At 63.3% G+C, this 27,953-nt stretch overlaps 4 protein-coding genes across 12 annotated transcripts in view; 1 reads left to right on the forward strand and 3 right to left on the reverse strand.

Moving 5' to 3' along the window:
* Positions 1–3,960: 3,960 nt before the first annotated feature.
* On the reverse strand, positions 3,961–16,209 carry CEP131 (centrosomal protein 131). 8 transcript variants are annotated; one of them, XM_058038667.1, is made up of 26 exons: positions 16,128–16,209; positions 14,715–14,907; positions 13,970–14,055; positions 13,080–13,194; positions 12,854–12,972; positions 12,638–12,751; positions 12,378–12,542; positions 12,085–12,202; positions 11,149–11,265; positions 10,351–10,519; positions 10,152–10,252; positions 9,856–10,038; positions 9,341–9,535; positions 9,106–9,243; positions 8,704–8,829; positions 8,509–8,625; positions 7,608–7,637; positions 7,104–7,206; positions 6,681–6,882; positions 6,324–6,431; positions 6,095–6,212; positions 5,901–5,975; positions 5,675–5,817; positions 4,984–5,391; positions 4,279–4,339; positions 3,961–4,182 (listed from the first exon to the last, which is right to left on the reverse strand). In XM_058038667.1, exons 2-26 carry the CDS (start codon positions 14,883–14,885, stop codon positions 4,114–4,116), a joined length of 3,351 nt encoding a protein of 1,116 aa, XP_057894650.1. In that variant the 5' UTR covers positions 14,886–14,907; positions 16,128–16,209; the 3' UTR covers positions 3,961–4,113. The 8 variants fall into 8 exon arrangements, with proteins under 8 accessions (XP_057894650.1, XP_057894649.1, XP_057894648.1 ...); XM_058038666.1 differs by lacking the exon at positions 16,128–16,209 and adding an exon at positions 15,999–16,093; XM_058038665.1 differs by lacking the exon at positions 16,128–16,209 and having other exon boundaries at positions 4,984–5,126; positions 5,214–5,391; positions 9,341–9,532; positions 14,715–15,203.
* A 704-nt stretch (positions 16,210–16,913) lies between these two features.
* Positions 16,914–20,787, reverse strand: TEPSIN (TEPSIN adaptor related protein complex 4 accessory protein). 2 transcript variants are annotated; one of them, XM_058038878.1, is made up of 13 exons: positions 20,726–20,787; positions 20,441–20,513; positions 20,115–20,206; positions 19,938–20,031; positions 19,740–19,807; positions 19,553–19,631; positions 19,375–19,446; positions 19,003–19,203; positions 18,746–18,917; positions 18,399–18,512; positions 18,204–18,282; positions 17,993–18,127; positions 16,914–17,740 (listed from the first exon to the last, which is right to left on the reverse strand). In XM_058038878.1, the coding sequence occupies exons 1-13, from the start codon at positions 20,765–20,767 to the stop codon at positions 17,270–17,272; spliced, it is 1,692 nt and encodes a 563-aa protein (XP_057894861.1). In that variant the 5' UTR covers positions 20,768–20,787; the 3' UTR covers positions 16,914–17,269. The 2 variants fall into 2 exon arrangements, with proteins under 2 accessions (XP_057894861.1, XP_057894860.1); XM_058038877.1 differs by having other exon boundaries at positions 18,399–18,515.
* A 321-nt stretch (positions 20,788–21,108) lies between these two features.
* On the forward strand, positions 21,109–21,714 carry NDUFAF8 (NADH:ubiquinone oxidoreductase complex assembly factor 8). Its single transcript, XM_058038974.1, has 3 exons — positions 21,109–21,189; positions 21,299–21,409; positions 21,535–21,714. Exons 1-3 carry the CDS (start codon positions 21,109–21,111, stop codon positions 21,553–21,555), a joined length of 213 nt encoding a protein of 70 aa, XP_057894957.1. The 3' UTR covers positions 21,556–21,714.
* A 27-nt stretch (positions 21,715–21,741) lies between these two features.
* Positions 21,742–27,953, reverse strand: part of SLC38A10 (solute carrier family 38 member 10) — a 31,136-nt gene continuing 24,924 nt past the window's right edge. The window contains 5 exon segments of the mRNA XM_058038975.1: positions 21,742–24,502; positions 24,752–24,931; positions 25,503–25,586; positions 26,123–26,584; positions 26,896–27,066. Coding sequence (XP_057894958.1) covers positions 23,403–24,502; positions 24,752–24,931; positions 25,503–25,586; positions 26,123–26,584; positions 26,896–27,066 — 1,997 coding nt within the window. The 3' untranslated portion in view covers positions 21,742–23,402.

Genomic DNA, 27,953 nt, shown 5'->3' on the forward strand with positions numbered 1-27,953 from the left:
GCCCCCCAGCAGCCCCAGGCAGGCCCGTGGTGTGGGGTCCCCCTTGGACTGGGGGGCTGCCCCATGTGGGGCCACGACTCAGCCTCGTGTGCTCGATGCTACAGCCCCGGCACGTGGAACTGTGCCCTCCAAACACGGGGTGCTCCAAACACCAGCAGCCCCAGTTCCTGGGCAGGGAACATCCCACAGCTTCACCCACACCCCTGGCAGCTCCCAGCCAGGCCCTGGCAAAGCTCTGGGTGCCACTGGTCACCGAGCCCTCTGGGAACCAGGCTGGGCTTTCCTTCAGGGCCATGGCAGGACAGTCCCGTCCCATCCTGTCCCATCCTGTCCCATCCTGTCCCATCCCATTCCTGGACACCCCCTTGTCCCAGCCCTGGCTGGGCTCAGCTCTGAGCACGGGGCTCACACATCCCCACCGCCAGTTTGAATATTTAAAGCCGAATTTTGCGTACACGATTAATTTTTTACAAGCCTTCAAGCCTGCACAGAACAGCACCACGCTGCACATGTCACGTTGCCACAAATAGATACAGGCCTGGAAAAATTACCGGCTGCTGGGAGAATAAACACGTTGGAGCCAGTTTCTCCCTTCTCCCCTGCCTCCACATTTCTCTGCTCTGGAGCAGCTCTGTCCCACAGGACCCCCCAGTCCCCCTGCCAGGGTTAGCAGGCTGATGCCCCATCACTCATTTTGGACACCCGCCGTGGGGTGCAGCTCATGGGCACCCCATTATTCCCATTGTCCCCCCGCACTGCGTCCCTGGTCCTTTCTGGATGTGCCAATGGCCTTGACCCCACATGTGGGACACCCTGAGCTCCATCATGAGCCCTCCTGGGCCTCAGAGCGGCTGGACAAAGGTGGCACTGACCTGGTACAGCCACATTCACCTGGCGCAGAAGCGTTTGGAGTCTCTCGGAGCTTTGGTGCCATTGGTGCCCTCTGGACAGCCACGGTCCTGTGGGAGCGGGTGGCCTCTTGCCCCTGGGGTGGTTTTCAGGGCAGGCCCACTCTGTGTGGCTGAGCTGGCACTAGCTGAGTCACAGCCAGGTGGGATGGGGTGGGCAGCTGTGCTGAGCCCACACAGGGCACCCACTCACCACCCTGGGCACCCAGCAGGCCCAGGCACCCCCAGCACACTCAGCTGGTCCCAGACGAGCTGAGGCCTCCCTGGCACTGGGAACAGGCAGGGGGGTTTTGGTGAGAGAGAGGGGATAAATTCACCCGATGTTGTGTTGGGGAGGCAGCCCCAGTGCCCGGTGTCCCTTCCCTCCTGTGTCTGGGAAAGGGTGGGATGGGGAGGAAGATGAGGATGAGGATGAGAATTAGGATGGGGGGGATGGAATTGAGGATAAGATAGAAAGAAGACAAGGACAGAGATGGACTGGGGATGACACTGGGATAGGGATGGGTGAGAAAGGAGTGTGTGCCTGCCCAGCCCTGCCGTGCCACCCTGCCCTCCTTGGGAAGAGCTGGAATCCCCAGCTCAGCTGGAACACCAAGCACAGCAGCCCCTGCCCCATACCCTCCGTGCCACCCCCACAGCCCCGTGTGACACAGCCAGGAGGAGGATTGAGCTGCCATGGCCACCCAAACCCACCACCTGCCCTGTGCCCCTGCCACTCGTCCTGCTTCCCACCAGATTTCCAACATGGTTGTAAAAGGGAAAAAACCCACAGGAGAATCGAGGCCCACAGCCTCAGGGAGCCGCTCAGGTGCAGCCCTGAGATCGGGGCTGTGGCAGCGCCGGCCCAGCCCCGGCTGAGGCTCAGGGTGGCACCGGTCCATGCCCAGGTCCAGCCCCGGCAGAGGCTCAGGGTGGCACCGGTCCATGCCCAGCAGAGGCTCAGGGTGGCACCGGTCCGTGCCCTGGTCCAGCCCCGGCAGAGGCTCAGGGTGGCACCGGTCCATGCCCAGGTCCAGCCCCGGCAGAGGCTCAGGGTGGCACCGGTCCATGCCCAGCAGAGGCTCAGGGTGGCACCGGTCCGTGCCCAGCAGAGGCTCAGGGTGGCACCGGTCCATGCCCAGGTCCAGCCCCGGCAGAGGCTCAGGGTGGCACCGGTCCATGCCCAGCAGAGGCTCAGGATGGCACCGGTCCGTGCCCTGGTCCAGCCCCGGCAGAGGCTCAGGGTGGCTCCGCTCCCCCGACATCCCCGGCCGGCCCGGGCAGCGCCGCTGCCGCCGCCCCAATTAGCCGGGGAGATTACAGATCCTTGCCGAGGGGAGATTACCCTGCTCGGATCCTGCCACTCGCTCCGGCTCCCCGGCTGATTTGTCTGGGGCCGCAGCTAATCCCCCGCCGGGCAGACACCAGATTGAGCCGCGATTCCCGCTCGGCTGCCAAAAGCCCCCGGTGCTGCTCCTGAGCTCCCTCCGGGCCACCGCGACCCGCGACCCGCTGATCCCGGGGCACGGGGGGCTCCTCCTTCACCGGGGAGCTGTGGCAGAGCCCGCAGCGTGGCCGAGCGGCTCGGCAGGGACGGGGACGGGGACAGGGACGGGGATGGGGACAGGGATGGGGACGGGGACAGGGACGGGGATGGGGACGGGGATGGGGACGGGGATGGGGACGGGGATGGGGACAGGGACGGGGATGGGGACGGGGATGGGGACGGGGATGGGGACGGGGATGGGGACGGGGATGGGGACAGGGACGGGGATGGGGACGGGGATGGGGACAGGGACGGGGATGGGGACGGGGATGGGGACGGGGATGGGGATGGGGACGGGGATGGGGACGGGGATGGGGACGGGGATGGGGATGGGGACGGGGATGGGGACGGGGATGGGGATGGGGACGGGGACAGGGACAGGGATGGGGACGGGGATGGGGATGGGGACGGGGATGGGGACAGGGATGAGGACAGGGATGGGGACAGGGATGGGGACAGGGATGGGGACGGGGACGGGGATGGGGACGGGGATGGGGACGGGGATGGGGACGGGGATGGGGACGGGGACGGGGACAGGGATGAGGACAGGGATGGGGACACGCTGGTGCCGGTCCCGCGGGACCCCGGGCTGCGGGCGGGGGGCGCGGGCGGAGGCACGGGCAGCCAGCCGGGGAAAATCCGCATCCCCGTTATGCAACGGCGCTGATTTATTCATGCCTGAACCGGGCACTGGCCTAGAAATTAGCCCGGGCGATGGCGGGGAGGGGCCGGGACGGCGCCGGGAGCCCCGGGAGCGGCGGCAGCGGGGCCGGGCACACCCCGGGCACCGTGGGTCGGTGCTCACCCCACAGCGGCGATGCCCGGGGTGCCACAGCGGTGCCACAGGGCTGGGCACGGGCACAGCACCCCTGGCCGGGCTGTGGGTGGGCTGAGCCCCCTTCTCCCACCGCCGATTCCCGGAGCCGCCGGCTCGGGCTGGGCAGGGCCGCGCTCGGAAGCGGCGCTCAGGAAACTCCTCGGAAATGGAACAAGGGCGGAACAAGCGCCGTGCCCGGCCCCTCCCGGCACACTGGGATGAGCCGTCCGGCCTGGCACAGCGGGGAGAGGGGAACAGGGAGCGGCACGGCCACGGCTCTGCTGGGCAGGACCCGGCACCCTCTGTGTCCCTGCCCCGGCGCACGGAGCCGCAGGACGGGTGGGAAACACCAGGGAATGCTGAGAAAACATCTGCCGGCCCGGGGGAGGGCCCTGAGCGGCTGCACAGCCAGGCCGAGAGGAAACAGATGCCACCGGCCCAGCCCAGGCATTTCCCGGCCCTTTCAGGGGGCGTGGAGGAATCTGCAGGTGGCAGAGGCCGTGGGATCACATCCTGCCCTGCATCCTGCTGGACAGTCCAGTTTAGGACCCAAGGCATAGACTGGGGTGCTGGGCACCCCCAGAGCAAAGGGAGGGATGCAGGAATGGGGTTGGGAAGGTGGGAGTGGAACACAGACCTCCTGGAAGAGCCACTCGTACCCTGGCACTGATGTGCACAAGTATGGAAACAGCTGTAGAAACCAGCAGAGATTTATTATCACAACAAAACTCCCACCAATCCAAAGGGCACCGAGTGTCCCAGCACGGCCAGGGCACTGGGAGCAGGCTGTGGAGAAGAGGGGAGGAGGGAGGGGAGGGCCCGAGCCCGGCCCGGCCCCGCTCCCTGCCCGCAGGATGTCACTGTCACTCGGCTGCCAGCTCCCGCTGCCGCTGCAGCAGCGATTCCAGCAGGCTGGCTCTCTGCACGGCCGCCTGCACAGGGCACAGCACAGGGCACAGCACAGGGTACAGGGAGCTCGCCGTGCCCGCCCAGCCACAGCCAGGCCAGGGCCAGGAGCCCTCACTCACCTCATACTGCTTCCGCAGGCTGCTCATGCTCTCCTCCTTCCTCAGCACTGCTGCCTTCACCCTGCCATGGACACGGGGGCTGAGCATCCCCCCGTGAGTGCCAAACACGGGGCTGGGCCTGCCCCGGGGGGGACTGCAGCCCTGGGAGCTCAGCCCCTCTCCCCCAGCCGCAGCTGGGCTCCGGGTGCCATCACACACTGGCAGCACCTCTATTCCACCGTGTACTGTGGGCTAACTTGTCTACAGGAAGAAAGGCACATTAGCTTCCTAAGGTTTAACTACCACAGCATTTTGGGGATGTCCCAGCTGCCCTCAGCCCCTGGGGCTGTGCCCTGACCCGGGGCTCTGCCCCTCTGGAGAAGATCACACGGCTGCAGTCACAGGTATCATGTGTGAGCCACAGAGAGCCCCCAGGAGGTGACAGTGATGCTGGCCAGGGCTCCTGCCAGGGAGGAACGCACACAGAGCTGTGCTCCACTGGCCTCTCCTGGCACTCATGTCCTCCATGCAGGCACAGGAGCAGCCCTGGGGACATGACGGCACAGAGCAGGCCAGCGGTGACAAGGGACAGAATTCAGGGTGGCTGAACAGCAGCCAGTTCAGACAATTGGCTTTCTGCCTGGTTTGCCTGGACAGGGCTGGAAGCTCGGGAAGCGATCCCAAGGATGCAGCACTGAGCTCCTGAACCCCACCTGGGCTCCTCACCTCCTGTGCACCTCCTCCAGCTCCTGGTCCTTCTCCCTCAGCAGCCTGTCCAGCTCCAGGTGCTGCCGGGCCCTCAGCTCCGCCATCTCTGCCTTCAGCCGCGCGTTCTCCTCCTCCATCCCCACCAGTCTGTCCGCAAATTCCTGCCAGATCCCCTCAGTCAGGCCCCTGTGCCCTGGGACAGCTGCCCCACTCACCCAGGCCCGGCCCCGGCTGTGCTCCGGGCTCACCTTGCGCATCTCCTCCAGCTCCTGCTCCTTGTGCTTCAGCAGCCCCTGCAGCCGCGTGCTCTCCCCCTCCAGCTCGGCCAGCCGCCCCTTGAGCTCGTTGCAGCGCTCCTGCAGCTTCCTCTCCGAGTGCTCCAGCTCCTGCAGCTCCACCTCGTACTTGTCCCGGATCCTCTTGATCCTGTGGGCAGGAAGGACAGGCAGCTTGGCTCATCCTGCTGCTGCCTGGTTCGTCCCAGCCCCATCCCTGCTGCAGGAGGGATCAGGACACAGCAGCCAGGGCAGAGCTGTCCCACAAGAGATCCAGGGCTGTTTCCTCAGGTGAGAGGTAAACTCTGTCCCTGTGAGCTGCTCCCTCCTGCAGTAATACTGCTCCAGAGCTCACTGGAGAGATGCCCAAGGGACAGGGAGAAGGGACCAGCCTCTGGAGGACCTGGGAGCTCCCTCCTCCCTGTCCCCCTCACCTGCTCTCCGCTGCCCTCTCGCACTCCTCCTTGGCCAAGGATGTGTCGGCCTCCAGGCGCTGGATCACCAGCTCGATCTCTTTGTCCCTCTCCTTCCTCATCTCCTCCCGCAGCTCCCGCTCCCGGGACAGCAGCCAGGCTTCCTGCAATGGAGACAGCAAACGTGGCCTCAAATTCCTCTTAGGGCCCATGGGTGGCACCTTTGGAGGACAGCTCTTGCCATTACCTCCTTCTTCACGTAGTTGGCCTCCCAGGCTTGCTTCTCCAGCTCCAGCTGCTCCTTCAGCACCTTCAGCTCTGCCTGTGAGGAGAAGGGAAAACAACAGCTCAGCCCTGGGAGTAGCTGTTGGGACTGCTCCTATGGGGTCCAAGGCTTGGTGGTGCCAGCACCCAAGGGGCCGGAGGTGAGGGGAACCAGACCTGGTGCCGCCTCTCCTGCTCCTCCTTCTCCTTGGCGTACTCGTCCCGCAGTGCCCGGGTCAGGGCTGAGCTGTTGGCCTCCAGCTGCCGCCGCAGCTCCTCTGCCTCTGCCCGCTGCCTGCACAGACACAGCTCCCAGCATCCACACCAGCCCTTCTCCCATGGAAATCCTGCCCAGGGAGCCCGGCCCCACAGCTCAGGGCTGCCCCCAGACCCCCAGGCTGCCCACCTGGCTGCTTGCTGGCTCAGCCGCTCCTTCTCCTCGGCCACCTCGGCATAGAGGCGGCGCCGCTGCAGCTCCAGCGCCTGCTCCTCCTGCTCCAGCTGCTGCTCACACCTGTGGGACACACACAAACACACACACACACACTGCAGGATGTGCCTTTGAGCACTTGGCCTCTCCATGATGCCAGAGGATGCTCCCAGCTCAGCAGCATCTCCCACTTGAGGCTGCTGGAGATAAAAGGGCTGCTCCCCATGGAGCTGCAAATAATGGGATATAACAATAATCCCAGCAGCAGCCTGGTGCTGGACAGCACCCCAGATCTGTGAGCCCCAAAGCAGTGCTGAACCCAGGGTGACCCACCTCTGGCGGGCCCGCTCGCGCTCCCGCTGGCTCTGCTCCTCCTTCTCCCTCTCGAGCAGCCCCCGCAGCTCCTGCGCCTGCCGCCCGTAGTGCAGCGCCGCCCGCTCGTCCGACTGCAGCAGCTCGGCCTCGTGCAGCAGCTTCAGCTGCCGGATGTCCTCACGGTGCTTGGCCAGCAGCTTCTGGATCTCCGGCTCCAGCCCTGGCACGGGGGAAGGATGGGCATGGCTCAGGCTGGATCCCACAGGTACCCTCAGCCGGCTCAAGGGGCTGCCAGGAACGGGGCGTGAGCACAGAGGGGGCATCTGCTCCACCAAAACCAGGGAGCAAACACTGCCCACACCAAGGAGCTCTCCCCAACCTCTCCTGCACCACCCTGGCACTGCCCTGACTCCAGCTGCTGCTGAGGGAACCTGCCCGTACCTTTCACGGTGATTTCTTTGATCTTTTTGGTTTTCTCCTCGATCCACTTCTCCCGCCGGACTTTCTCAGTTGCGCTCATGAGTTCCTTCAGTTTCTTAATCTCCTGTTTGGAGGCAAATGGAAAAAGCTCAGCGAAGCTGGGAGAGAAAAGCCCTGGGAGCTGGGCTGTTGGGAAGCTGTGGAGCTGCACAGCCCTGGCCAGGTGTGCTCTTCCAGCCCAGAGAAGTGGCCACACACTGTCCCAGTGCCTTCTCCTCCATCCCCTTGGGAAATGTTCACTGCCAAGACATGAGAGCACCAACAGAGAGGGAAGGGGAACTGGGGGCTGCCCAGGGTCCCTGCATGCAGGGCAGCCCATCTGTCCCTGTGTGCTGGTGCTTTCCTCTCCAGCCTTCCCTCTCCCTGCCATGGAAAACCCTCTGGCAGGGGCTGGAGCAGGGCCAGAGCAGGCCAGGGCACGAGAGCAGAGGGCAAGGCACAAAAGAGAGCAAAGACCAGATTTACCTCACAAAAGGGGCCCAAAGTGCGCCAGACCTGGGGAGAAAGAAAGGAGGGGATGGAGAGAGAGAGAGAGAAGGGGAATGGTGGCAGAGAGGCAAATCCACAGAGCCATGTCTGTGGGAGCCATGGGCAGGGCAGAGCTGGGCAGGAGTCCATGGGGGTGAGAGGAGACAGCACAAGGGACAAGCCAAGGACTGGCCAGGAGGAGCCTGTGTGGCTGGAGTCTGCTCCAGAGACCAAGGGACCCCCATGGTCTGTTCAGGCATGAGCTCAGCTCCAAGGTCAAGGACAAGGAGGGACTAGGATGGCAGAGCAGGGATGAGCCCAGTGGTGCTGCCCTCCTGCCAGGCCTGGCACAGGGCGAGCTGAGCTGTCTCCATCTGCAGGAGAAGCAAAATTCCTCCATGGCATTGGGTTTGTGCCAGCACTGCACCCTGGGCACCCCCAGCCTGGGACAGCTCTGCCTTCAGTGGGATTGTGGAATCACAGAATGGTTTGGGTTGGAAGGGACCTTACAGCTCATCCAGTTCCAACGCCTGCCATGGGCAGGGACACCCTCCACTATCCCAGGCTGCTCCAAGTCCTGTCCAGCCTGGCCTTGGACACTTCTAGGGATGGAGTAACCTGTGCCAGGTGTGTGGGAAGGGTCTCTCCAAGCAGAGCCAGGGAGCTCACACTGCCCCTTGGTCAGTGCCATGCTCCTGGCCTTGGGCAGCAAAGGACAGGAGCCTTGTGGGGAGCCAGGACAAAGGTCTGTGGTGACAGGGACCTTCTGTGCACAGGGAAGAGCTCCTTGGAGTGTCCAGGTCCCACTGAGGTGGCAGAGATTGTCCTGCTCCGGGCAGTGGTCCCATTTGAGCAAAATCAGCACACAAATGTCCCCCCATCCTCCCTGTCCCCTCACCAGCTCGTGCTGCTCCTGCATCTGGTTGATCTTCTGGCCATACTTTTGGTCCACTTGTTTGAGCTCTGCCACCACGGCCTCACACTTCTCACTCAGCACCTTCTTGTCATCGAGGAGCTGGGCAGGGCGAGGAGGCAGCATCAGGCAGGTGCAGCCACCTCAGGCTCTGCCTTCAGGAGCTGGGATGAGGGTTACCTGGTCAATGAAGGCCAGGTGCCTCTGGATGGCTGCCTCATACTGCTCCCTCTGCAGCCTGAGCTGCTGGCTGAGCTCCTTCTCGGTCTGTTTGACGTGGCGGTCGGTCAGTTCTCTCTGCTGGGTCTGTGGGGTCACACAGGTCAGACACCACATGGGAATCACCAACAGGCCAGGAAAATGAGGGACAGAGCTAAAGCACAGCCCTGGGGCTCACATCTCCCACCCCTGTCAGCAGGAACACCCAGCCCCCCATGACAGAGAAGGGAGCTCAGCCCAGGTCCCAGCCAGGTGATCTTTACAGTCCCCTCCAACCCAAAGAATTCCACGATTCTGTAAAATCAAGGGACAGTCCTGATCCTGTGCTTCACAGCCCAAGAACCACGTGTGAGGCTGACACACCAGAGCAGTCTGCAGCAGGCTGATGGCTCTCTTCTTCTCCTCCACCTCCAGCTTCAGCCTCATCATGGAGCTTGTCACCTCCGTGGCAACCGCTGACACCTGCTCCACGTGAGCCAGCTCCTCGTCCAACAGGAAGCTCTGCCACAGCAGAAAGAACATGATGAGAAGGTGGTGGAACCACCTGGGATGAGGACAGGGAGGTGGGGGATGATTCCCACACCACAGACAGACTCACCTCCCTCTGCGTGGCTGAGGCAGCTGACCTGGGCCTCTCCTGCTCCGACTTCTCCATCTCATCCAGGAAACTGATGATGCTTTGGAGCTTGGCCTCTGAGAGCAGAGCCCCGTCCTCAGGGACCCCTGGAGGGTGGTTCAGCTTCCCAAACTTCTCCAAGTTATCAGCAGTCAGGGAGTTGGAGCTGGGCTCCTGCTGGGAATTCAGTGTGGTGGATGAGCACCCAGGGGAAGGTTTGGGAGAAGAGGTCCTGGCTTGTCTCCATCACTGCAGCCCAGTAACCAGCCTGATCCTCTGGGCCAAACCCTGCCCCACCAGCAGCCTTTGCATGGCTTGCTGTTCCTTGCAAACATCCAAGCCCTCAGTGCACCAAACAATTCCTCTACCACCTCCATCTCCTCCTCCAAATTCCTCCATCACCCACTCCAAGCTCCTCCTGGCAGTGCCCGGCTGTTTCTCCCCAGGCAGCCATCACTGCCCAAGGATGGGCACAGCAGCCTTGTCCCCCAGCTCACCCTGTCCATCCAGGCATATCTGTCCTTCTTGAGGAGCTTGGGTGGGGGCAGCAGCTCTGGCTCCTCCTCCAGCAGCCTGAGCGTGTCCAGCAGCTCGTTGAGAGTGACCTTGGATGGAGCCCTGCTGCCAACAGCCACTGCTGTCTCCAGGTCCTCGTTACCTGTCTCCCTGGAGCTCACATCCTAAGGGAGAAGATGAGAGAGTTTTCAGGCTCTCCCCAGAAGCCAGCAAAGGCCTGATGGTGCCCTGGCACAGCAGCTGCTGCCAGGGTCCCCAAAAGCACAGCCAGACCCACCTGCAGTTTGTCCTCTGCCCCAGGGTCCTGCAAGGGCACAGAGCCAGGAGCTCCCAGGCTGCTTCCTTCCAGCTCCGAGGCTGCTGAGGGGGAATTGGCCTCTGCAGGAACCAGGCTGTGCTCAGGTGCTGCTCCCAGGCAGCTCCTCAGAGCAAACCCCTCGTTCCCAAAGCTTTGGGGACACTCCCCAGGGACTCACCGGCGTTGTTGGCTTTGGTGAGGCTGCTGGCTGGGCTGGCATTCCTGGCTGAGGCAGGTTTGGCACCAGGCTTCTTCTTGGGCACCCTCCTGCTCTCCTTCACCAGCACCTGCTCCTCTGCCGAGCGCTTCGTCTCCGAGGCCTTCTGGGCCCTTTTCTGCTGCAGCTCCTGCGGGGACAGAGGAGCCATGGATGTCCTGAAGCCTTGGGAAGGCACAAGCCTGTGTTTGCAAGGCTGTGGCAGTGCTTTTGTATTCTCCAGCTGCTCACTGATGTGTCTCCCCCAACCCCCTCCCCTGATGGAACACATTTCCAATTAGGGCAAAGAAAATTTGGGGTTTAAAACATCCCCAGCTTTACTGCCAACTCCTGCAGCCTGTGCCAGCCCCATCTGCACCACCAGCTGCAAGAGCAGGGTGACAATGACGTGTTGCTTCCTGCCAAGGGACACGGAGTGGTACTCAGCCCTCCCATAGGGAACCTGCTCCTGAGGAGGGTCCCACTCCCAGGGCACACACATCCTCGGCCATTCCACGGAGCCTGGAGTGTCCCTGTCTCAACATGGTCACCATTTTCCTGAGAACCACACAAAAACCAGCACTGTCCTCCCAGGCTCAGAGTGAGCTGCCAAGGCTTGGCAGGAGCACAGCAGGAAACTGCTCTGTGGCACCTCCATCTCCATTCCCCAGGCCGGCTCTGCTCCTGCCCCATGCCAAGGCTCTGGAGAAGCAGAGAGGCCTCTCTGCCTCGCTGGATGATGCCAGCAAATGGTGCCACACAGGGCTGGCCTGGCCCTACCTGGATGGCAGCGTGCCGGGCCAGCCGTGCCTTCTCCTCTCGGATCTTCCTGCGCTCGTCCTCCTTCCTCTCCTGCAAATCCAGGATATTCCCCTCCTCCATCCGCTGCTGCCTTTCCTGACAGAGAGGAGGGTCAAAAATGTTACTGAGAGTTTTCCAGCACCCACCACTGAGAAGTGTGAGGGGCACCCACACCTGGGTCACCCCACAATATCCAGGCTTTCCATCCTCTCCTCAGCAGTGTGCCTGGAACCCTGGGCTTGGTGGTTTTTCCATCCTCTCCTTCCTCAGCACAGCTCCACTTTGGAGCAGTTCATTTTCTTCAGATCCTCAATGCAATTATTATTATTATTATTATTATTATTATTATTATTATTATTATTATTACTGTTATTATTATTATATTATCATCTGGGTCTGCCACCACCGAGGAGACAAGGCTTAAAAATAGACTCACACGCAAGAGCAACAGAGCTTTTCATTACTGGGATAAATAATTGAACACAAGGAAACACAAATAGCTGTGACACCTCGTCACTATAACAGGCAGCTCCTTAGGGATTCATTAAGATGAGCAGAGATGGGGCATCCCTTCTCTGGCCAGCAGTGAGGCCCAGACAGTGCCAATTCAGGGAGACTGGTGCTGCTGCTGCCAGGATCTGACTGCTCCCAGTCACAGGGCTGGGGGAGCTGGAGCTGTGTGGTGCTGAGCCCCAGCTCCCGCTGGAATCCAGCCCAGGCTAATCCCTGGACACAGCTCTGAGGGAACAGGACCCTCCCCAGCTCTCCGGACCACGGCAGGGCTGGTTGGATGCAAAGCCAGAGCCCCCACGACTCTCAGAGCCCAGGTCTGGGGATGAAAGGGATCCCAAGTCAGTGGCCAGCGGGCCATGGGTGTTGGGTGGTCTGGGCTACAGAGCAGGGGACAGGACCAACCTCTCTCTTGGCAGCCATCAGGCGTCCCAGAGCCGCAGCCGCCGTCCTGTGCCGCTGCGAGCGGCGCCGGTACCAGCGCTGGATGGTGACAGCAGCCATGTTCACCTGCTGGATGAACCTGTGGGGACAGCCAGGGAGGCTCAGCACAGCCCCAGGGCCAGCAGAGCACAGCACTGGCACCTGCAGGTGCACTAAGAGCAGCCTTTCCCCACTGTGAAATGCCACAGGAGAAGAACAGGCTCCCCTGGAGCTCCTCACAGCTCCTGGCACCGTCCTCCTGCTCCTTCCCTCACCTCTCAGCCTCCTCCTCGGTCACCTCCCTCCTCCGGGGAACGCTGCTGCTGCTGCTGCTGTTGTTGTTGTGGGTCATGATGTTGTTGCTGGAGAAATTCTTCTGAGACTTCACAAGGCTGCTGCTGCCTTCCCCGTCCTCGTTCGAGGCCGCTTTGACGACATTGCTGGGACAGGAGATGAAGCCACTCAGCCCCGTGCTGTGCCACACACGGCTCCAGGGCCAGCCCAGCTGCAGAGCCAGGACAGCCCCCACACTCACTTGAGGGAACTGGGAGCCTGGTTGGAGCTCTTGGGAGCAGGGCCCTTCTCAGCAGTGGAGTAGTTGTTGTGCACCATGGTGGTGACGCAGTTGCCCATCGCGCCCTTGTTGCTCCTTGTGTGGGGAGACAGGAGTGTCAGGAACAGCAGCTTCCCCCTCCAGGTGTTTTCTCCATGCAGTGGCACCCGCTCTCCCCCTCAGGGCCCTCTGCCCTACCTGTTGTTGGCAGTGAAGTTGGCAGCCAGGAGCACTGTGGCTTCCTTCCTCCTCATGCCCGTGGGTGGCTCGAGGCCGTGGGAGCCAGAGGGGCCCGGGAACACTCGGGGCTGGTCATCCTGCCATGGGGTCAGCGGGGATAAGGACACCAAACCCACCTCCTCAAACACCACCAGGAGCACAGAGCCAGCCTGGCCCACCCGCTCCCAGAGCCCGCCGTCCTCACCAAGATATTCCAGGTGGTTTTCTTTTCTGGGGAGGTTTTGCTCAGAGCTGCCAATTTCTTCCTTCCTATTGGGTCACCCTCAAAGAAGGCCAGGAAGTCTCCTGTCTGCTCAGAGCTTCATCCAGACCCAGGGAAGGCAGAGAGGAGAGAACAGAGATAACTGTGGGATAACTCACAGCCACAGGACACACTCTGGCTATGTAGTGCACTTGGAAATCCCAGTGTGACAGGGGAGAAAGAGGCTGGAGAATCATTACATGGCCACAAAATCCACCAATGATTTGTTTTTACACAGAGCTTTGGGTTCCAGGGTGGTGTGTGGTGATGGGGATGGGCACAGACAAACAGGAAAATGGAAAATTCCAACTCAGAGGGCACTGGGAAGAGAGAACTTTTGTCTCCTCACACAGCCCAGTTATGGCCTGGAAGCTCCATGAGGGCTGTTGGAATCAAATGGAATGGTTTTTGTCACAGCCACAGAAATACACTCCATTTCCCCAAACAGAAATTCTTCCCTGTGATGGTGGAGAGGCCTTGGCACAGGTTGCCCACAGAATCTGGGCACTACTCTGACAGAGAAGTGTCCCAGGCCAGACTGGATGGAGCTCGGAGCAACCTGGTCTTGGGGAAGGTGATCCTGCATGGGACTTTAGGGTCAGGCCATTCTGTGATCCTATGGAACCCTAAACAAGGAACCTCCTCTTCAAAAAAATAACCAAAGCACCAGACTTTGGTTTTCCAGGGCCAGGCTTTAACTCCTGAAGTGCATGACATAGCCCAGGGTATTTTGGAAAGGCTCCTGTTCCCTCCCCAGGACCAGGGAGGTTGGGCACAGGGCTGGGGTGTCCCCCAGTGCCACCCAGAGGACAGAGGGACACACGGGGCTGTACCTGTGGGAGCTGTTCACCCGCTGGTTCACCTGGGTGGTGCTGTTGGACCTGCGCAGGTTGTTCATGGCCCGGGATCCTGCATCCTCCTGTGGAGAGCAGGGACAAATCCAGCAGGGACCAACCCAGCAGGGACAAATCCAGCAGGGACAAACCCAGCAGGGACCAACCCAGCAGCCACGTTCAGGATCAGCTCAGGCAGGCTCCCCACCCTCACAGCCAGGGGGACACGGAGTTCCCAGCCCCCCAGGGCTGCCAGGCTCCCCTTGAGGCAGTGGGCAATGCCACCTTGCTCGGGCACTGCTGAGCCAGCAGGAACACGTTCCTCAGCACAAGCTCCTGGGAACACGGGTGTGGGAATGCTGCCAAGGGATTACTCAGCAGGAGCCCAGGCTGGATCCTGCTGGGTCCTGACAGAGCCCAGCAAGCACCTGGGGCTCGGTCCCTCTGTGGAACCCCCTCTCAGGAGCACCCAATGTGGCAGGAACAGGGGCAGGCTGGGCCTGGCACCCCGGCAGGAGACACCAGGAAATCGGGAGTTTGCAGATGGAAATTGGCACAGGGAGGTGAAGAGCGAGGAAGGGAAAAGAGGGAATCCTGAAGCTTGCTCTTCTGCACCCAGCAGGGAGCCATGAGCAGTGATTGCCAAAGGCAGGACCAGAACAAAGCCAGGCTGGGGCTGGGGGAACCACGGTGAGAGGGACACGGCTGTGCCTGGAGCCATCAGGAGGGCAGGACAGGGGCTCACCGTGGCGTTCCTCTTGGCTTTGCCATCAGCAGCCACGGACACGGAGCGTGCCACCAGCTTGGCAGCAGAGGCGCTGCCAGGGCGCCGCGACACCGGCGCCGGGAGCCCCGTCAGGATCAGCTCTGCCACGTCAGAGCTCGGGACAGAGCAGCAGCTCCGGGTGCTCTTCATGCTGGAGCAGCAGGAAGGAGCCCTGGAAGCACAGCAGAGCACAGAGAGAGGGGAAGGCATGGAGCAGCCAGCCTGGAACAGGAGCTGCAGCAAACACCGGCACTCAGGGCTGGAACTGCTCCCCAGCAGGACAAAACCTCCAAATTGCCACATGGCAAATAAGCCATAGCACAGCCCTGGAGAGGCTCCAGGAGAGCTCCTCACTGCTTTCACATTGATGGGCCAGGATTCCAGCCAAGGACTGAAGGGAGGGAAAAGCCCTGCTCCCCATCCCGGGCTGGGAGGATGCAGAGGGGAAAAGGTGGGAATGTGCTGCCCTGAGCTGGGAGGAGGCCGAGCTCTTCCAGAGAGCTGGTCCAGGAAAAGACCAGACTCCTTTATCTCTTTACATTTATTGCCCACACTGTCCCTAAACCTCTCCCCTGGCAGCCCTGGCCTCTCCTCTCAGGCTCCACCACAGCCTTGGCAGTGCCTCGGGCTCCACAGCCTGGGGAAACAAACGGCTCTCATGGAAACCGCTGGGCTCAGGCAGGAAACCGGGCTCAGGAGCCCAGGCCAGCACAGCCCCCTGAGCCCCCAGCCCCCCCAAACCCCCAAAGCTCAGACTCCACAGCCCCCCAGCCCCCTTATGACCCAGAGGCAAGCCCTGAAGCTCCGAAATCCCTGAGCCCCTCAGGATCACCCAGGTCCCACACTTTCCCTCTAAGCTCCCAAAACCCAGACCCCCCAAATTCCCCACTCCCAGGATGCAGCACCCCAGCCACAGCTCCAAGCCCAATCTCCCAGTTCCTGGATGCCCCCAGGACGCCCCAGGACCCCCATCCCCGGGTCCCCAGCCGCCCAAGCCCCAGCCCCCCACCAAGAGCCGCAGGGCTCCCAACCCCAAACCCTCCATGGCCCCCAGCCCCAGACTGCCCCCCAGGACGCTCAGCCCACCCAGCCCCAAGCTCCCCACGATCCCAGCCCATATCCCCAGGGCCTCATGACCCAGATCCCTCCAGACCCCCCCAGATCCCAATCCCCGCGGACCCCCAGCCCAGACCCCGAGCCCTCCAAGCCCCCCCAAACCGCAGCCCCCGGCCCCTCACCACCACGGTACCGGGCCCCACGCACCCACAGGCGGGTGAGACTCCCCGGGGGCGATGCCGAGAGCGGGGCCTGGGCCCTGCCCCGCTGCCCCTGGAGCTCCCTTGGCGCCCCCGGACCCCCCTCAGCCGCCATTAAACGCCCCCATCCCCTCACCTACGGCCGCGCTCCGGACACAGCCATTGGGCGGGGCTGCCGGCCTGCAGCCAATGGGAAGGGAGGAGAGGGCGGGCGAAGAAACGCGATTGGCTGAGGCGGAGGAAGGGGGCGGGAATAAGGAGGAATGGATGAGGAAGGCGCGGCTGGCATCGGGGGCGGGGCTTACCGGGAGTTAACCAATGAGACATGAGGATTGAGATGGGCGCGGCTTTGGGGGCGGGGAAAGGGGCGGGGCTTTATCCACGTGGGCGGGGCTCCCATGGGGTTTTGTGGGGGGAAAAATGGGAATTTTGGGGGGAAAATGGGGATTTTGGGGATCTGAGAGGGGGACTGGGGCTACTGGGGAGCTGTGAGAAAGATGGGGGAGTCATAGCACTATGAGGGGCAGGTTATTGTTTTTGATACTAGGAAGTATAGAGGAAGGTTAATTGAAAGTGTATTGATGATAAGTGATTTGGATAATGTAGGGATATACGGTTTAATTATTCAATAAAAGAAAATTTTAAATGTCAAGATAAAAAGGAAATGGATGCGTAAAATACAGCTCCAACGCCAGGTTGGGGAGGGGGTACTGTGGGGCAGGGGGGCTGGTGGGACTATTGGGGGCCATGGGAAAAAGTGGGGCTATGAGGGGAGAAAGGGGGGGAACCATGGGGCTGCCAGGGGGGCTGCAGCACGGGGGAGAGCAGTGTGGCAAGGGGAAGCTGTGGGGCTGCTGGGGGCCATGGGGGTGTAGGAAAACGTGGGGCTGGGGGTCGGGCAGCGGCGCAGGAAGAAGTCACGCGTTCCCAGGCCCGAGTGGGGTTTATTGGTGGGTCCCATGGGGATGGCACCTGCCCCCAGCCCACCCCACAGAGCCCAGCCTGCAGCTGGGGACCACCCAAGAGCACCCGTGGCCATGCTGGGGTCCCCACGGCACCCCCAGCTCAGTCCCAGCGTGTCCCACACCCCTGTCCAGCTCAGGGGAGCGAGGGGCCGTGCCCCTCTGCCTGCCCTGAGCACCACGGGGGACACTGTCCCCTTGTCACCTGCTGGGAGCCCTGTGGCCATCGCAGCCCGTGTCCCCCGAGGCACCAGGACAGCACAGGCCCCGCAGGGAGGGGGGCAGAGCCCCCGCAGCCCCCGGGGCCCCACAGCAGCTACATGTTGAGGAAGGCAAAGGCTGAGGGCTGCAGGGGGCCCTCCGTGTCCGTCCTCCCGTCCGTGTCCGTCCCTCCGTCCGTGTCCCCGTCCTGGGGCTGGGACGGTGCCTGTGGCTCCACCGGGGGTGAGTGTGGCTGGAGCACCGTGCCAGGACGGGCCACCAGCTCCATGCCAGCAAACAGGGACAGCCTGGGGGCCGCCGTGTCCCCTGCCAGCCTGCTGCCCCCGTCCTGCTGGCAGGGACAGGCTGGCACCGCCGTCCCGGTCGGCTCCGATGCCAGCCCCGGCTCCTCAGGGGGGGCTGCAGGGGGCACAGGGCTCGGGGCCGGGCTCAGGGGGGTCAGGAAGCTCTCAGAAGCCACGGCTGGGATGTCCATGAGCAGATCCCCGGCTGAGGGGGCTGAGGGTGGGCGTGGGGCCCTCGGGGAGGGCTGGGCCCGGCACAGGGCCTCGAACTGCCGCAGCATCTGGCATGGGGGTGGGCACAGTGAGAGGGGCATCGGCAAAGGGGATCAGCCTGGCACCTCCCAGGCACTGGGACTGTCCCCATGTCCCAGGGCTCAGAGGGAGCATCATCCCGCCCTGCGAAACTCAGCCCAACCACCCCTCTGGCACATACACAGAGCCACTCCCAAGGGCTGTGTGTCCCCAAGGGCTGTCACACCTGTGCCAGAAGCCCCCACCCAAGGGACTGGGCACAGGGATGTCCCCAGAGTCACCTTCGTAGCTCGGTTGGCCACGGGCCCAGGGCTGCCTTGGCTGAGGTGCTGCAGGCGCTGCTGGGTCACAGCAAGGATCTGCTCTGGGGAGAGCAGGTCGGAGCAGCCGAGGGCAGAGATGGCACACATGGACCTCTGTGGGGAAGGGCAACTGAGCCTGGCAGGCCCCCAAACACTACCCCAGGCCTGCCAGGGGAGCCCCCGTGCTCACCATGCGGACGCTGTCACTGGGATCCTCCAGCGCCCGGCCCAGCAGCTCCAGCACCACCTCGCAGTTCAGGAGCCCACACCTGCCCAGGGACGGGGCCACAGTCACCTGCAGCCCCTTCCCACGCCAGAGTCCTGGCCTGGGCAGCCAGGAAAGGGAGCTGAAGCCCCCCAGCCCCAGGGAGCACCTGACACTCACTCCTTGAGGAAGTGCTGAGCTTCCTCCCTGGTGAGGAAGACCCTGGCCCCACGCGTCAGCCCCGACACCAGGCTCAGCTCCCTGCGGCAGTCACCCGGGCTGTCAGCATCCACCCTGCTGGGGACACACCTCGTGAGGACAGGGCCACCTGCTGCTCCTCCTGGGCTCCCTGCACACCGCTGGCACGCAGGGACCCCCACCCTGAGCTCTGCCCACCCACGGCCGGCAGGACAAACACCCCAGGGGGAGCACAGCCAGCAGTGCCGGGCACTCCGGATCACGGGTGTGGGAAATGAGCAGAGGGTCTGTGGGGACGCAGCTGGGACAGCCCCCCGGGCCCCTCTCACCTGTCAGCCCCGTGGCTCAGCTCCCGGCTGGCCCCGGAGCGGCTGTCGCTGCCGGATTTGCTGCCCGAGTCGGAGGCGCGGCTGCGCTCGTGGCCCTGCGAGGACTCGCGGGAGCTGTGCCCGCTCTCTGCCTCCTCCCAGCCTCCCCCGGCCTGCCCGGGCTGGTGGCTCACTGCAGGGACAGGGACAGCGCTGCTAACTGGGCTCCCCAAACCCCCCGGAACGGCTGGGGACCCCCCAAACGCCCCCGGACCCACCTCGGGACGCACGCGGCGCAGGAGGGGTCGGGGGCGGCGGGGCCGGGCTGCTGGCGGGGGACGGAGCTCGGACGGGCTCGTAGGTGTCCTCGGGGAGGTCCCCACGGGGCCGCCGGGGTCCCCCCGGAGCCGGGAGCACGGCCTGGGCCACGGCCTCGGCCGCCCGCTGCAGGCTGCTCAGCAGGGCCTCTCCTGTGGAAGCTGCAGAGACTGGGGTGTCGGGGGAGCCCAGCGCCGTGGGACCACCCCAGCACCCCAGAAAGGGGGCTGAGGGAACTCTGGGAGCTCAGAGGACACGGAGTGACCCCCACGGCCCTGCCCCAGTTCCCAGCAGGAGAGGGAGGACCCAGCGAGGGCCCGGCCAGGACTCACCGGAGCCGCTCTTGTCACCGCTGAAGCCGAATCCCTGCAGGGAGCCACAGGGGCTGGGGCTGGAGCCCATCCCTGGGGAGGCACGGGGAATGTCAGGGGGGCACAGGCACCCAGGGTCCTCTCTGCTGCTGTGTCCCTGTCCCCCTGAGCGAGGGCCTGGCCTGGGGGCTCTGCTCACCAGCAGGGGCTGGGGGCCGGGCGGGCAGTGCCAGGGGCTGTGGCAGTGGGGCATCCGAGAACAGAATGCTGGCCAGGTCCTGTGGGATTGAGACACACAGAGAGAGAGAGAGGAGTGCTGGCAGTGCTGGGAACCCCGGGGTCCCCGAGCAGGGGGCTGGGGGCTGCCCTGTCCCTGCAGCACCCACCTGCGCCGCCGCCCGCACCTTCTGGTTCAAGCTGTTGCCGTGGAGGGGGTCTGGGGGCCCGGAGAACACTGCAGACACACGGAGGGGAGGGTGGGGGACGCTGCCAGGCAGGGTAGGACCCTGCTCCTGGCACAGCAGGAGCCATCCTGGGGTCTCAGCCCCCCATTGCTGCCCTGCCCTGTCCCCCCAGGCCGTTACCCGCAGCCTCCCGGATGAAGCTGGCGTTCCTCTTCAGCTGCAGCACAAACTGGGGCGAGCCCTGCGAGCAGGTGTGCAGCAGGATCTTCAGCACCTGCCTCGGGGGACAAGGACAAGTCACAGCTGCCCTCCCTGCAGCGGGGGGGGTGCATCCCCTCACCCCAAACACGGACCCACCTTCAACTTGACGTGGCAGGAGCTGCTCTGCAGCCGTGTCAGCAGATGCTCCAGCAGGCACTGGCTGCTCCCGGGGGACTCGTGGGAGATCTCTGGGCACGGGTTATGGATCCAGCCGGGATCGGAGAACAGCAGCAGCCGCGAGTGCTGGGAATTCAGCCCCTCACAGGGTCCCAGCCCAGACCCCACAGCCCCACGGCTGCCCCAGCCAGCCCAAAGCCCACCACGGCCTGGAGCAGCCCCGGGGAGCTCACCCTGCCCCGGGATCCCCTCCCTGCCCCGGGATCCCTTCCCTGCCCGGTGCCCCCCGGCTCCCCGAAGGATACTGGCGATCTCCTCGAACAGGTACCCGGGGCACGGGGTGTCGTCGTCGGCCGTGCCCCGCAGCAACACGGGCAGCTGGAGGAGGAGGGGGCGGCGTGAGAGGGGGCGGACCTGGGCCGTTCCCCGGTGCTGGGGACCGGAGCGAGGCCCCGGGGCGGGCCCGGCCCGGTCAGGGCGGAGTGAGGCCGCTGCAGAAGCGAGTGGGGGTGCAGCGATGACGTGGCGGGTGAGCAGTGACGTCACGCCCCGGCACCCCCCCCGCACCCCCCAAAAGCCCCGGTCCGTACCCGGCTCAGGAAACTCAGCCGGTCCCGCAGCGGCGCCGCCATGACACTGCCGGCACCGGCCCTGCCCGCTCCCTCGGCGGCCTCAGGGAACCGCCCCCCGGAAGTTGATTTCCACCAATAAGAGGGCGAAGCTCTGCCGCTCAACCAATCAGCCGTGAGAGAGGGCGGGGCTTCAGGCGGAAGAGTCTCATGATATTGACGCCCGAAGGAGGCGGGAAGTAAACAACCGGCATTTCCACCAATCAGAGCCGCCCGCGCCGAATGCCCAACTAAAGGGGCGTGGTTTTGGTTGGCTCTGCCCAATAGACGAGCGCGGTGTGTGACGAGCGGGACGGGCAGCCAATCGCAGCCGCCCGGCCATGGCGGCGCCCGTGCGTGAGGCGATGTCGGGGCGCGGAGTGTGGCTGCGGGCGCGGGCGCGGCTGCGGCGCTTCCCGGCGGCGCTGGCGGCCTGCGGGGACCAGGTGGGGCCGGTGGGGGCACACGGGAGGGCGGCTCCGGGGCAGGCGGGGCACAGGAGGGCGGCTGCAGGGGGTCCCGGTGCCCCCGCTCCCGTCCCGTATGATCCCGCAGGCCGCGGCCTACGGGCGGTGCGTGGCGGCGGCGGCGGCGGGACCGGCGGAGCTGCGGCGGGACGCGTGCCTGCAGGAGTTCCAGGCGCTGCGGGAGTGCTTCGCCCGCGCGGTACGGCTCTGTCCCGGTCCCAGTGCCCGGTCCCGCTCCCCGTGCCCTGTCCCGGTCCCCGTGCCCGGTCCCCGTGCTGGCGGATGGCGGCGGCCTGGGCCCGTCCTGACCGCGGCTCTTTGCAGGCAAAGGCGACGCCCAAGTGACCCCGGAGCCGCTAGTGGGGAAGGAGACCCTCCAAGCACCGGATTGTCCCCAAATGACGGAGCCCCTCCCGGTCCCGGAGCTGCCCAGCCGCTCCCCTGCCCGGAGCAGGCTCAGCGCCGGGCTGGGTGAAGGCCACAGATCTATTTTTATTTATTAAAAAAGAATTCAGATCAGAATGCTTCAGCTTATTTTATTGATGGGCTCAGCCCGCACTCCGGGCTCTCCGTGCCAGCGTCCCCCCCGCCCCGGGGAGCCGATCCCGGCGGGACAAGGCGGCTCCCGCCCAGGCCGGGGTGCCCGCGGCATTCCCAGAGCAGGAATGTCAGGAGCATCAATGTCAGGAGCATCTTTGGTCCCTTCTGTTCACACACAGATCAACGAACAGGCGGCGGTGCCCCCGCGGGGCCGGAGCCGGAGCCGGCAGCACAGGGCACAAGGAGCCGATCGGGCTCCCTGGCACCGCAGGAAGGGAAGGCTGGGTGTGGATGTGCCACAGCCCGGACCCCTGTCCCGGGGCAGCCCTGGAGCTCCAGAGCCCGTCCCCGCCTCCCGGCCGTGCTGCTTGTGCTTGACGACAGCGTTAATGGAGAAGCTCGTTGGGTTCGGGGGGTTTAAGGCCACAGCGTTCTGGGGGGTCTTCCCAAAGGACTCCCCAGGTGGCTCCCCTGTCACTCTGGGCTGTGACACCCCGGGAGCACCAGGCGGGGACAGTCCCACCCCGTGCCAGCTCTGCAGGGGCCCACTGGACACAGACTCGAGGTCGCCAAAGACATTTGGAGGTCGGGATAGAAAAGCCACCACAGTGATGAGGTCTGAGGGCTCCAGGCTGGGAATTCTCAGCCGGTCTAGGGACAGCTTTGGGACTGAATTCTGTACATTCGCAGGTCGGGATGTAAAAACACAAAACCCAAAAAACCCGAAGGGGTGAATCACGGGGAGCCTTAAACAACACAGAGCTCTTGGGGAAGCTCCTCCCTTCTTCACTCACCAAAGAAATTCCCAGAGGTGGAGCAGGGACCTGTCTGGATGCAGAACAGGGCGGGGGGAGGCTGGGAAGAGCACAGGGAACACAGGCAGGGGCAGGTGGAGCCCCTGGATCCATCTGGCCCTGCCATGCTTTCTCCCCAACCACTCACTTCTGGCAGGAGAATCAAGCTGGGTTGGGAAGGGTCATGGGGAAGTTGAGCTTCTTAATGCACTTTTGAGAGGGGAAAATGGAGCTGGAGAGCACAGAGAGGAGCACCAGGGAGGGCAGAGGGGGCAGAGCTCTGTGTGATCCCAGTGTGTGCCAAGGAACCCCATCCCTGGGAGAGAGGCAGCACAACAGCAGTTGTGCCCAGTTAAGGCAGCGTTTCTACTAAATGAGGTTCCTAAACCACCACTGTGGCCCAGACAAATGAGGCTCTGCTCCCAGTCCAGCACTGGAGCGCTGGCTCTGCTGGTCCTCAGCTCACGGCCTCTCTGGGGTAAAGCCCTTCCCGAGGTGGGGATGGATCCCAGGTCCCCTCAGCACAGCTGGGCCATGGAGCCCCTTCCTGCTTCTGAGAGGAGCTGGGAGATGGCTGGAGAAGGCAATTGGATGTCAATGAGATGCTGGAAAAGCTCCTTGAAGCAGCGGCCTGGCATGGAGCCGAGGTGCATGGCAGCTCTGGAAGGCGGGGGACAGCAGGAATGTCACTTCCAGTGCCACCATCTCCTTGGCCACCCGCAGGCACAGCCCAGGGTGGTGCTCAGGGATCCAAGGAGATCCCGTGGATCCCAGCCCTGCGTCCAGCAAGGCGCAGCTGGCTCAGATCTCTCCACACTCAGTGAGGCCGAGCCTTCCCTGCAGAGCACAGGCACAGTGTCACGGGCTGCTGTCCTGTGTCACCTGCTGGATGTGGCGGCTGCGCACCAGGTGCTGCGCGCCCTCGGCCACCCGGCTCAGCCGCGCCTCCAGCGCGCTCCGCAGGTCGTTCACCTTCACGTCGGGGAGGGGGTTCAGGCCGATCAGAACCCGCCCTGCTCCTGCTGCAGCCTCCTCCCCGTCCTCCTCCTCCTCCTCCTCCTCCTGGTCGGGAGGCAGCAGGTCCAGGTCCCGTCTCCTGCGCCGCAGGTCCAGCCCGCCCTGCAGCTTCAGCTCCCGGTTGGGTTTGATGTCGCGCTCCGGCTGCTGTGCATCCCTGGGGGGAGCTGCTCCATTCTCAGCATCCTGAGGGGCGCTGTTGGAGGGACCCCCACCCCCCCGGCCCTGCCGGCCCCCCGGGGGCTCCTCCCCGGGATCCTCCTCCTTCCCGTGCCCGTGGCCGGGCGGGTCCCGCTGCCGCCCGCCCGCTCCCTCGGCCTGCGCTGCTCTCGGCCGCTCCCTGTCCCGAGGGTGCTGCTCCCTCACTGCCACATTCCTGTTACTGGAAGAGTCCGGCACCCCTGCCAGCTCCTTGGGCTCCACCTGACTCAGAGTTTTGGCTTTAAGGTCTGTTCCTGAGTCTCTTTCCAAGCCCTTTCCTGCTACTCCCTGAACTTTGGCAGCCCCCGGCTGTTCTCTTTGGATGGGAGCTGTAGCTGCTTCCACGGCTTTCAGGAAATTCTTCTTCTGGTGGACATCTCTTCCAGCTTTGGCTTCACGTTCTCCTCCCAAATCCTCTGCCAAGGCCTTTTTCTCCAGGTGGTTTCTGGCTGCTGGAACACGCTGGGCATCCCCGTGGAGGGGATCCCGGTTCTCCACGGGATTTTTCACAGCTCTGTCAATCTCCTGCAGCGGCACCTTCCGCTCCTTGGGAGCAGCCACAGGAACGTCACGCCTCTGCCCAGCCTCCTCCAGCTTGCCCAGCATGTCCCTGTGCTGCCTGGTGGAATCGGGGGGCTGCTGGCCCAGCTGCTCCTTCCCGGCCGTGTCTCCCTTGGCTCCAAGGCCCTCGTCCTCCCTGCTCCTGGAGAGGGGCACGGCAGGCTCTGCCTGTGCTTCTGCTGCAGGACAAAACCCACATGGAAAACGTTTCTCAGGACATTCCCTTCTCCTGCCACCACATCCTGTGAGACACGAGATGGGGCCACGCAGGAGGAAGAGCAGAGCTGTGGGTATCCCTACAGAAACGGCCGTGCAAGGGGACTTTGTCACGTGCCAAAGGAGCTCAGATCTCTCCCAGTTTGATTTTAGAGCCACTCTGAGCTGTGAGCACCCTCTGGAAGGCTCCTGCTCCCTGGCCATGCCCTTACCTGGCTTTGGCTTCTCCTCTGCCCCCTCCTCCTGCCGCTGCTGGTGGATCTCCTTGTGCTGCTCCTCGATCACTGCCAGCAGCTTTGCCTGCTGGTCCAGGAGCTGCTTGTGCTGCACCTGCTGCTCCTTGATCACCTGCAGCAGCACGTTGTGGTCCAGCAGTTTTGCTGGCCCTGCTTCTGGAAAAGGGGAAAAAGACAGAGGAAGTAAAACCCCTGTGACCCAAAGCCCCCAGAAATCATGTCAGCTCTGGATGGGCTGCAAGGGCTCTCCTTGGCAGGAAGATCTGACTCCACAAACCCTGCCAGGAGAGAGAGAAGGAAGCTGGAAGAGGATGGGATGAGAGAAAGTCCACAAGCACACAAGTCCAAGCTCAGGCTCCAAGCCCCATTTGTCAGGCAGAGGTTGGAGGGAGGAGCTCAGCCCCAGGGACAGAGCAGCTGAGGCCTTGGGGGAAAGGAGCTTTTCCCTGTGATGTGTTCAGGTGTCCCCACGTGCCCCTGCCCATGCCCCTCCCGCAGCAGTTTCACTCCTGTCTCCCTCTTCCCAGGGCTCTGACACAGGGGAGCAGCCAAGCCCAGGTGCCAGCACGACTCAGGTCCCCGAGTGGCCCTGCCAGGTGTGCCAGAGATGGGACAGGCACCACCTGATGCTGTGCAGGGGCTGTGGCCTCAAGACACCATCCTCCCACAGAGAGGGATCTGAGGAAATCCAAGCCCATCCCTGCACACCCTGAGGACACACACTCACCCCCTGCCTTCTCCTGCTTCTCCTCAGTGTTCTGCTTCTCCAGCAGCTCTGCTCTCTCTGGGAGGGGCAGCTCCTGCTTCTCACCTGCAAAGGAAAGGACCACAGAGCTTTGCTGTCCGTGCAGATGTTCCCTAGAACGCCTCCACGCCGTCCCGGCACCGCTCGCATCCAAGGCGCCGGCTGCGAGGGAAGTTAATAAACCCAATATTTAACAACCCCGTGCCTGGTGGCAGCGAGCCAGCACTAACTACCTCGGCCAATTAACATGCAAGAACAGCTCTAACTGGCTTTTAGACGGGCACTTGGCAATGTGTTCCCTGTCAAGATCTCCCGGCTCCGTGTCCCCGGTGATTTGGGAGCCGTGCAGGAACAGCACGGCACCTGACATTTTGGCGGGTAGCGAACAACTGTTTGACAGCTCTTGCAGTAGCTGTCAAAGCCACCAGATTCCTCCCTTCCCGCAGCAGCTGCCGGAGGGGCTGTGCTCACTCACGTGCTCCACTCGTGGAGTTCAAAGGAAGCACCAGGATGGAGACGGGAATGACCAAATTGTCCCGACTCCAGGGGCACCACAGGCCCGGAAGAGATTGCTCAGCTGAGCTGCTGTGAAAGGAGCTTACCAGGGTCTGCTTCCTTCTCCACGGGCTTTGCAGCCTCCTCTGCTTTCCTGGGGAGCTGGAGCTGTGCCTTGTCCCTCTCAGCAGCCTCGGCAGTGTCACCATCCAGCACGGCCGCCTGTGCCTTGGCTTCCAGCTTGGCTTGCCCTGGCTCCAGCTCCTTGTAGGGCGGCCTTCCCCCCTGCTGCAGCGCTGCCTCCGGGACCTTCTCCAGATTTGGGACAGGCCCACCAGTCCCTCCTCGCTGCTGGTTCTCAGCAGCCACTTCCTTGCCTTGCTTTGGCCCCAGTGCCTCCTTCGGGGGCTTCAGCCTGGCTGGCTCCTCCAGCAGGCGGTCGCTGGCTCCTCCAGGAGCCGCTTTGTTCTCGCTGGATTCCTCCCGCTCCCGCCCCATGTCCACGACCACCTCATCGTGTGGGACCGGGGGCTCGTGGCGGTGGGCCTCCCCCACGGGCACAGCAATCCCTGGGGACATGCAGGGTCAGAGCAGCAGGCTCCCAGTACCCCCAGCACACCCAGTACCCCCAGCACACCCAGCATACCCAAGCTCCATGCTGCCCTTGTCCAGCCCTGCCTTCTCTCCCTCATCTGGAGGCCGCGTTCCCAGCAAGCCTCCAGAGCATCAAACACTAAATCACCTTCAACCCACCAACAGCACCACGGAGGTGCACTGAGGGGAGGGTGAGGAGGAGAGCTCAGGATCTCTGTCTCAGAATCCCAAAACATACACACACCCCCAGCTCCCAGTCCAGCTCCCTTTCCCAGGATCACCTTACCTTGATCAGGACGGTCCAGCTGCACTTTCTCTTCCACCTTCCCTCTCTCCTCCTCCCTCTTGGGCACCTGCACGGGCACCTTGATCTGTGGCTGCTCCATCTCCTCCTTCTCCTCAGGCACTTTGGGTTTATCACGGTCATCCTCAGGCTCCTCCACCACCGGGTTCTGCTCTGCAAACACGCCATGGGGACAGGGATGAGCTGTGGGAGCTGGGAATTGCTGTGTCTGTCCCAATCCCTTCACCCACCCTTGCCAGCCTCTGATTTCCCTCCAGCCTCAGCACAGTGGGGCTGGGGGAGGTTTTGTTGTGGAGTTGTATGGAAACCTGGTTGTTTTCCCTGTTGTGGGTTTGTATGGAGCTGCTGGAAGGGAAGAGTGGCAGGGATGGAGCGGGGATGGAGAGGGGATGGAAAGGAGATGGAGAGGGGATAGAGTGGGGATGGAGCAGGGACGGAGCAGGGATGGATAAAGGATGGAGCAGGGATGGAGCAGAGATGGATACGGATTGGACCGGGAATGGAGCAGGGATGGATAAAGGATGGAGCAGGAATGGAGCAGAGATGGAGCAGGGATGGATAAAGGATGGAGCAGGAATGGAGCAGAGATGGAGCAGGGATGGATAAAGGATGGAGCAGGAATGGAGCAGAGATGGATAAGGAACGGACCGGGAATGGAGCAGGGATGGAGCAGGGATGGATAAAGGATGGAGCAGGGATGGAGCAGGAATGGAGCAGAGATGGAGCAGGGATGGATAAAGGATGGAGCAGGAATGGAGCAGAGATGGATAAGGATCGGACTGGGAATGGAGCAGGGATGGATAAAGGATGGAGCAGGGATGGAGCAGGGATGGATAAGGATCGGACCGGGAATGGAGCAGGGATGGAGTAGGGATGGATAAAGGATGGAGCAGGGATGGAGCAGGGATGGATACGGATCGGACCGGGAATGGAGCAGGGATGGATAAAGGATGGAGCAGGGATGGAGCAGGGATGGATAAGGATCGGACCGGGAATGGAGCAGGGATGGAGCAGGGATGGATACGGAACGGACCGGGAAT

The sequence above is a fragment of the Melospiza georgiana genome, chromosome 21 (genome assembly GCF_028018845.1).
Source record: "Melospiza georgiana isolate bMelGeo1 chromosome 21, bMelGeo1.pri, whole genome shotgun sequence".
Lineage (NCBI taxonomy): Eukaryota > Metazoa > Chordata > Aves > Passeriformes > Passerellidae > Melospiza > Melospiza georgiana.

Bases quoted from the DNA above. Each gene is read 5' to 3' on its own strand.
- TEPSIN (XM_058038877.1), bottom strand. From the start codon at position 20,767: ATGGCGGCGCCGCTGCGGGACCGGCTGAGTTTCCTGAGCCGG. The intron at 19,808-19,937 runs GTAACGGCCTGG...GTGTGTCTGCAG, and splicing joins CTTCATCCGGGAGGCTGCGG to TGTTCTCCGGGCCCCCAGAC. The intron at 19,632-19,739 runs GTGGGTGCTGCA...TCAATCCCACAG, and splicing joins AGGTGCGGGCGGCGGCGCAG to GACCTGGCCAGCATTCTGTT.
- NDUFAF8 (XM_058038974.1), top strand. From the start codon at position 21,109: ATGTCGGGGCGCGGAGTGTGGCTGCGGGCGCGGGCGCGGCTGCGGCGC. The intron at 21,190-21,298 runs GTGGGGCCGGTG...ATGATCCCGCAG, and splicing joins TGGCGGCCTGCGGGGACCAG to GCCGCGGCCTACGGGCGGTG. The intron at 21,410-21,534 runs GTACGGCTCTGT...GGCTCTTTGCAG, and splicing joins GGGAGTGCTTCGCCCGCGCG to GCAAAGGCGACGCCCAAGTG.
- CEP131 (XM_058038661.1), bottom strand. From the start codon at position 15,038: ATGTGGCAATTTGGAGGTTTTGTCCTGCTGGGGAGCAGTTCCAGCCCT. The intron at 12,752-12,853 runs GTAGGGCAGAGG...TCCCCACACAAG, and splicing joins AACTTCACTGCCAACAACAG to GAGCAACAAGGGCGCGATGG. The intron at 8,626-8,703 runs GTAACCCTCATC...CGCCCTGCCCAG, and splicing joins ACCTGGCCTTCATTGACCAG to CTCCTCGATGACAAGAAGGT.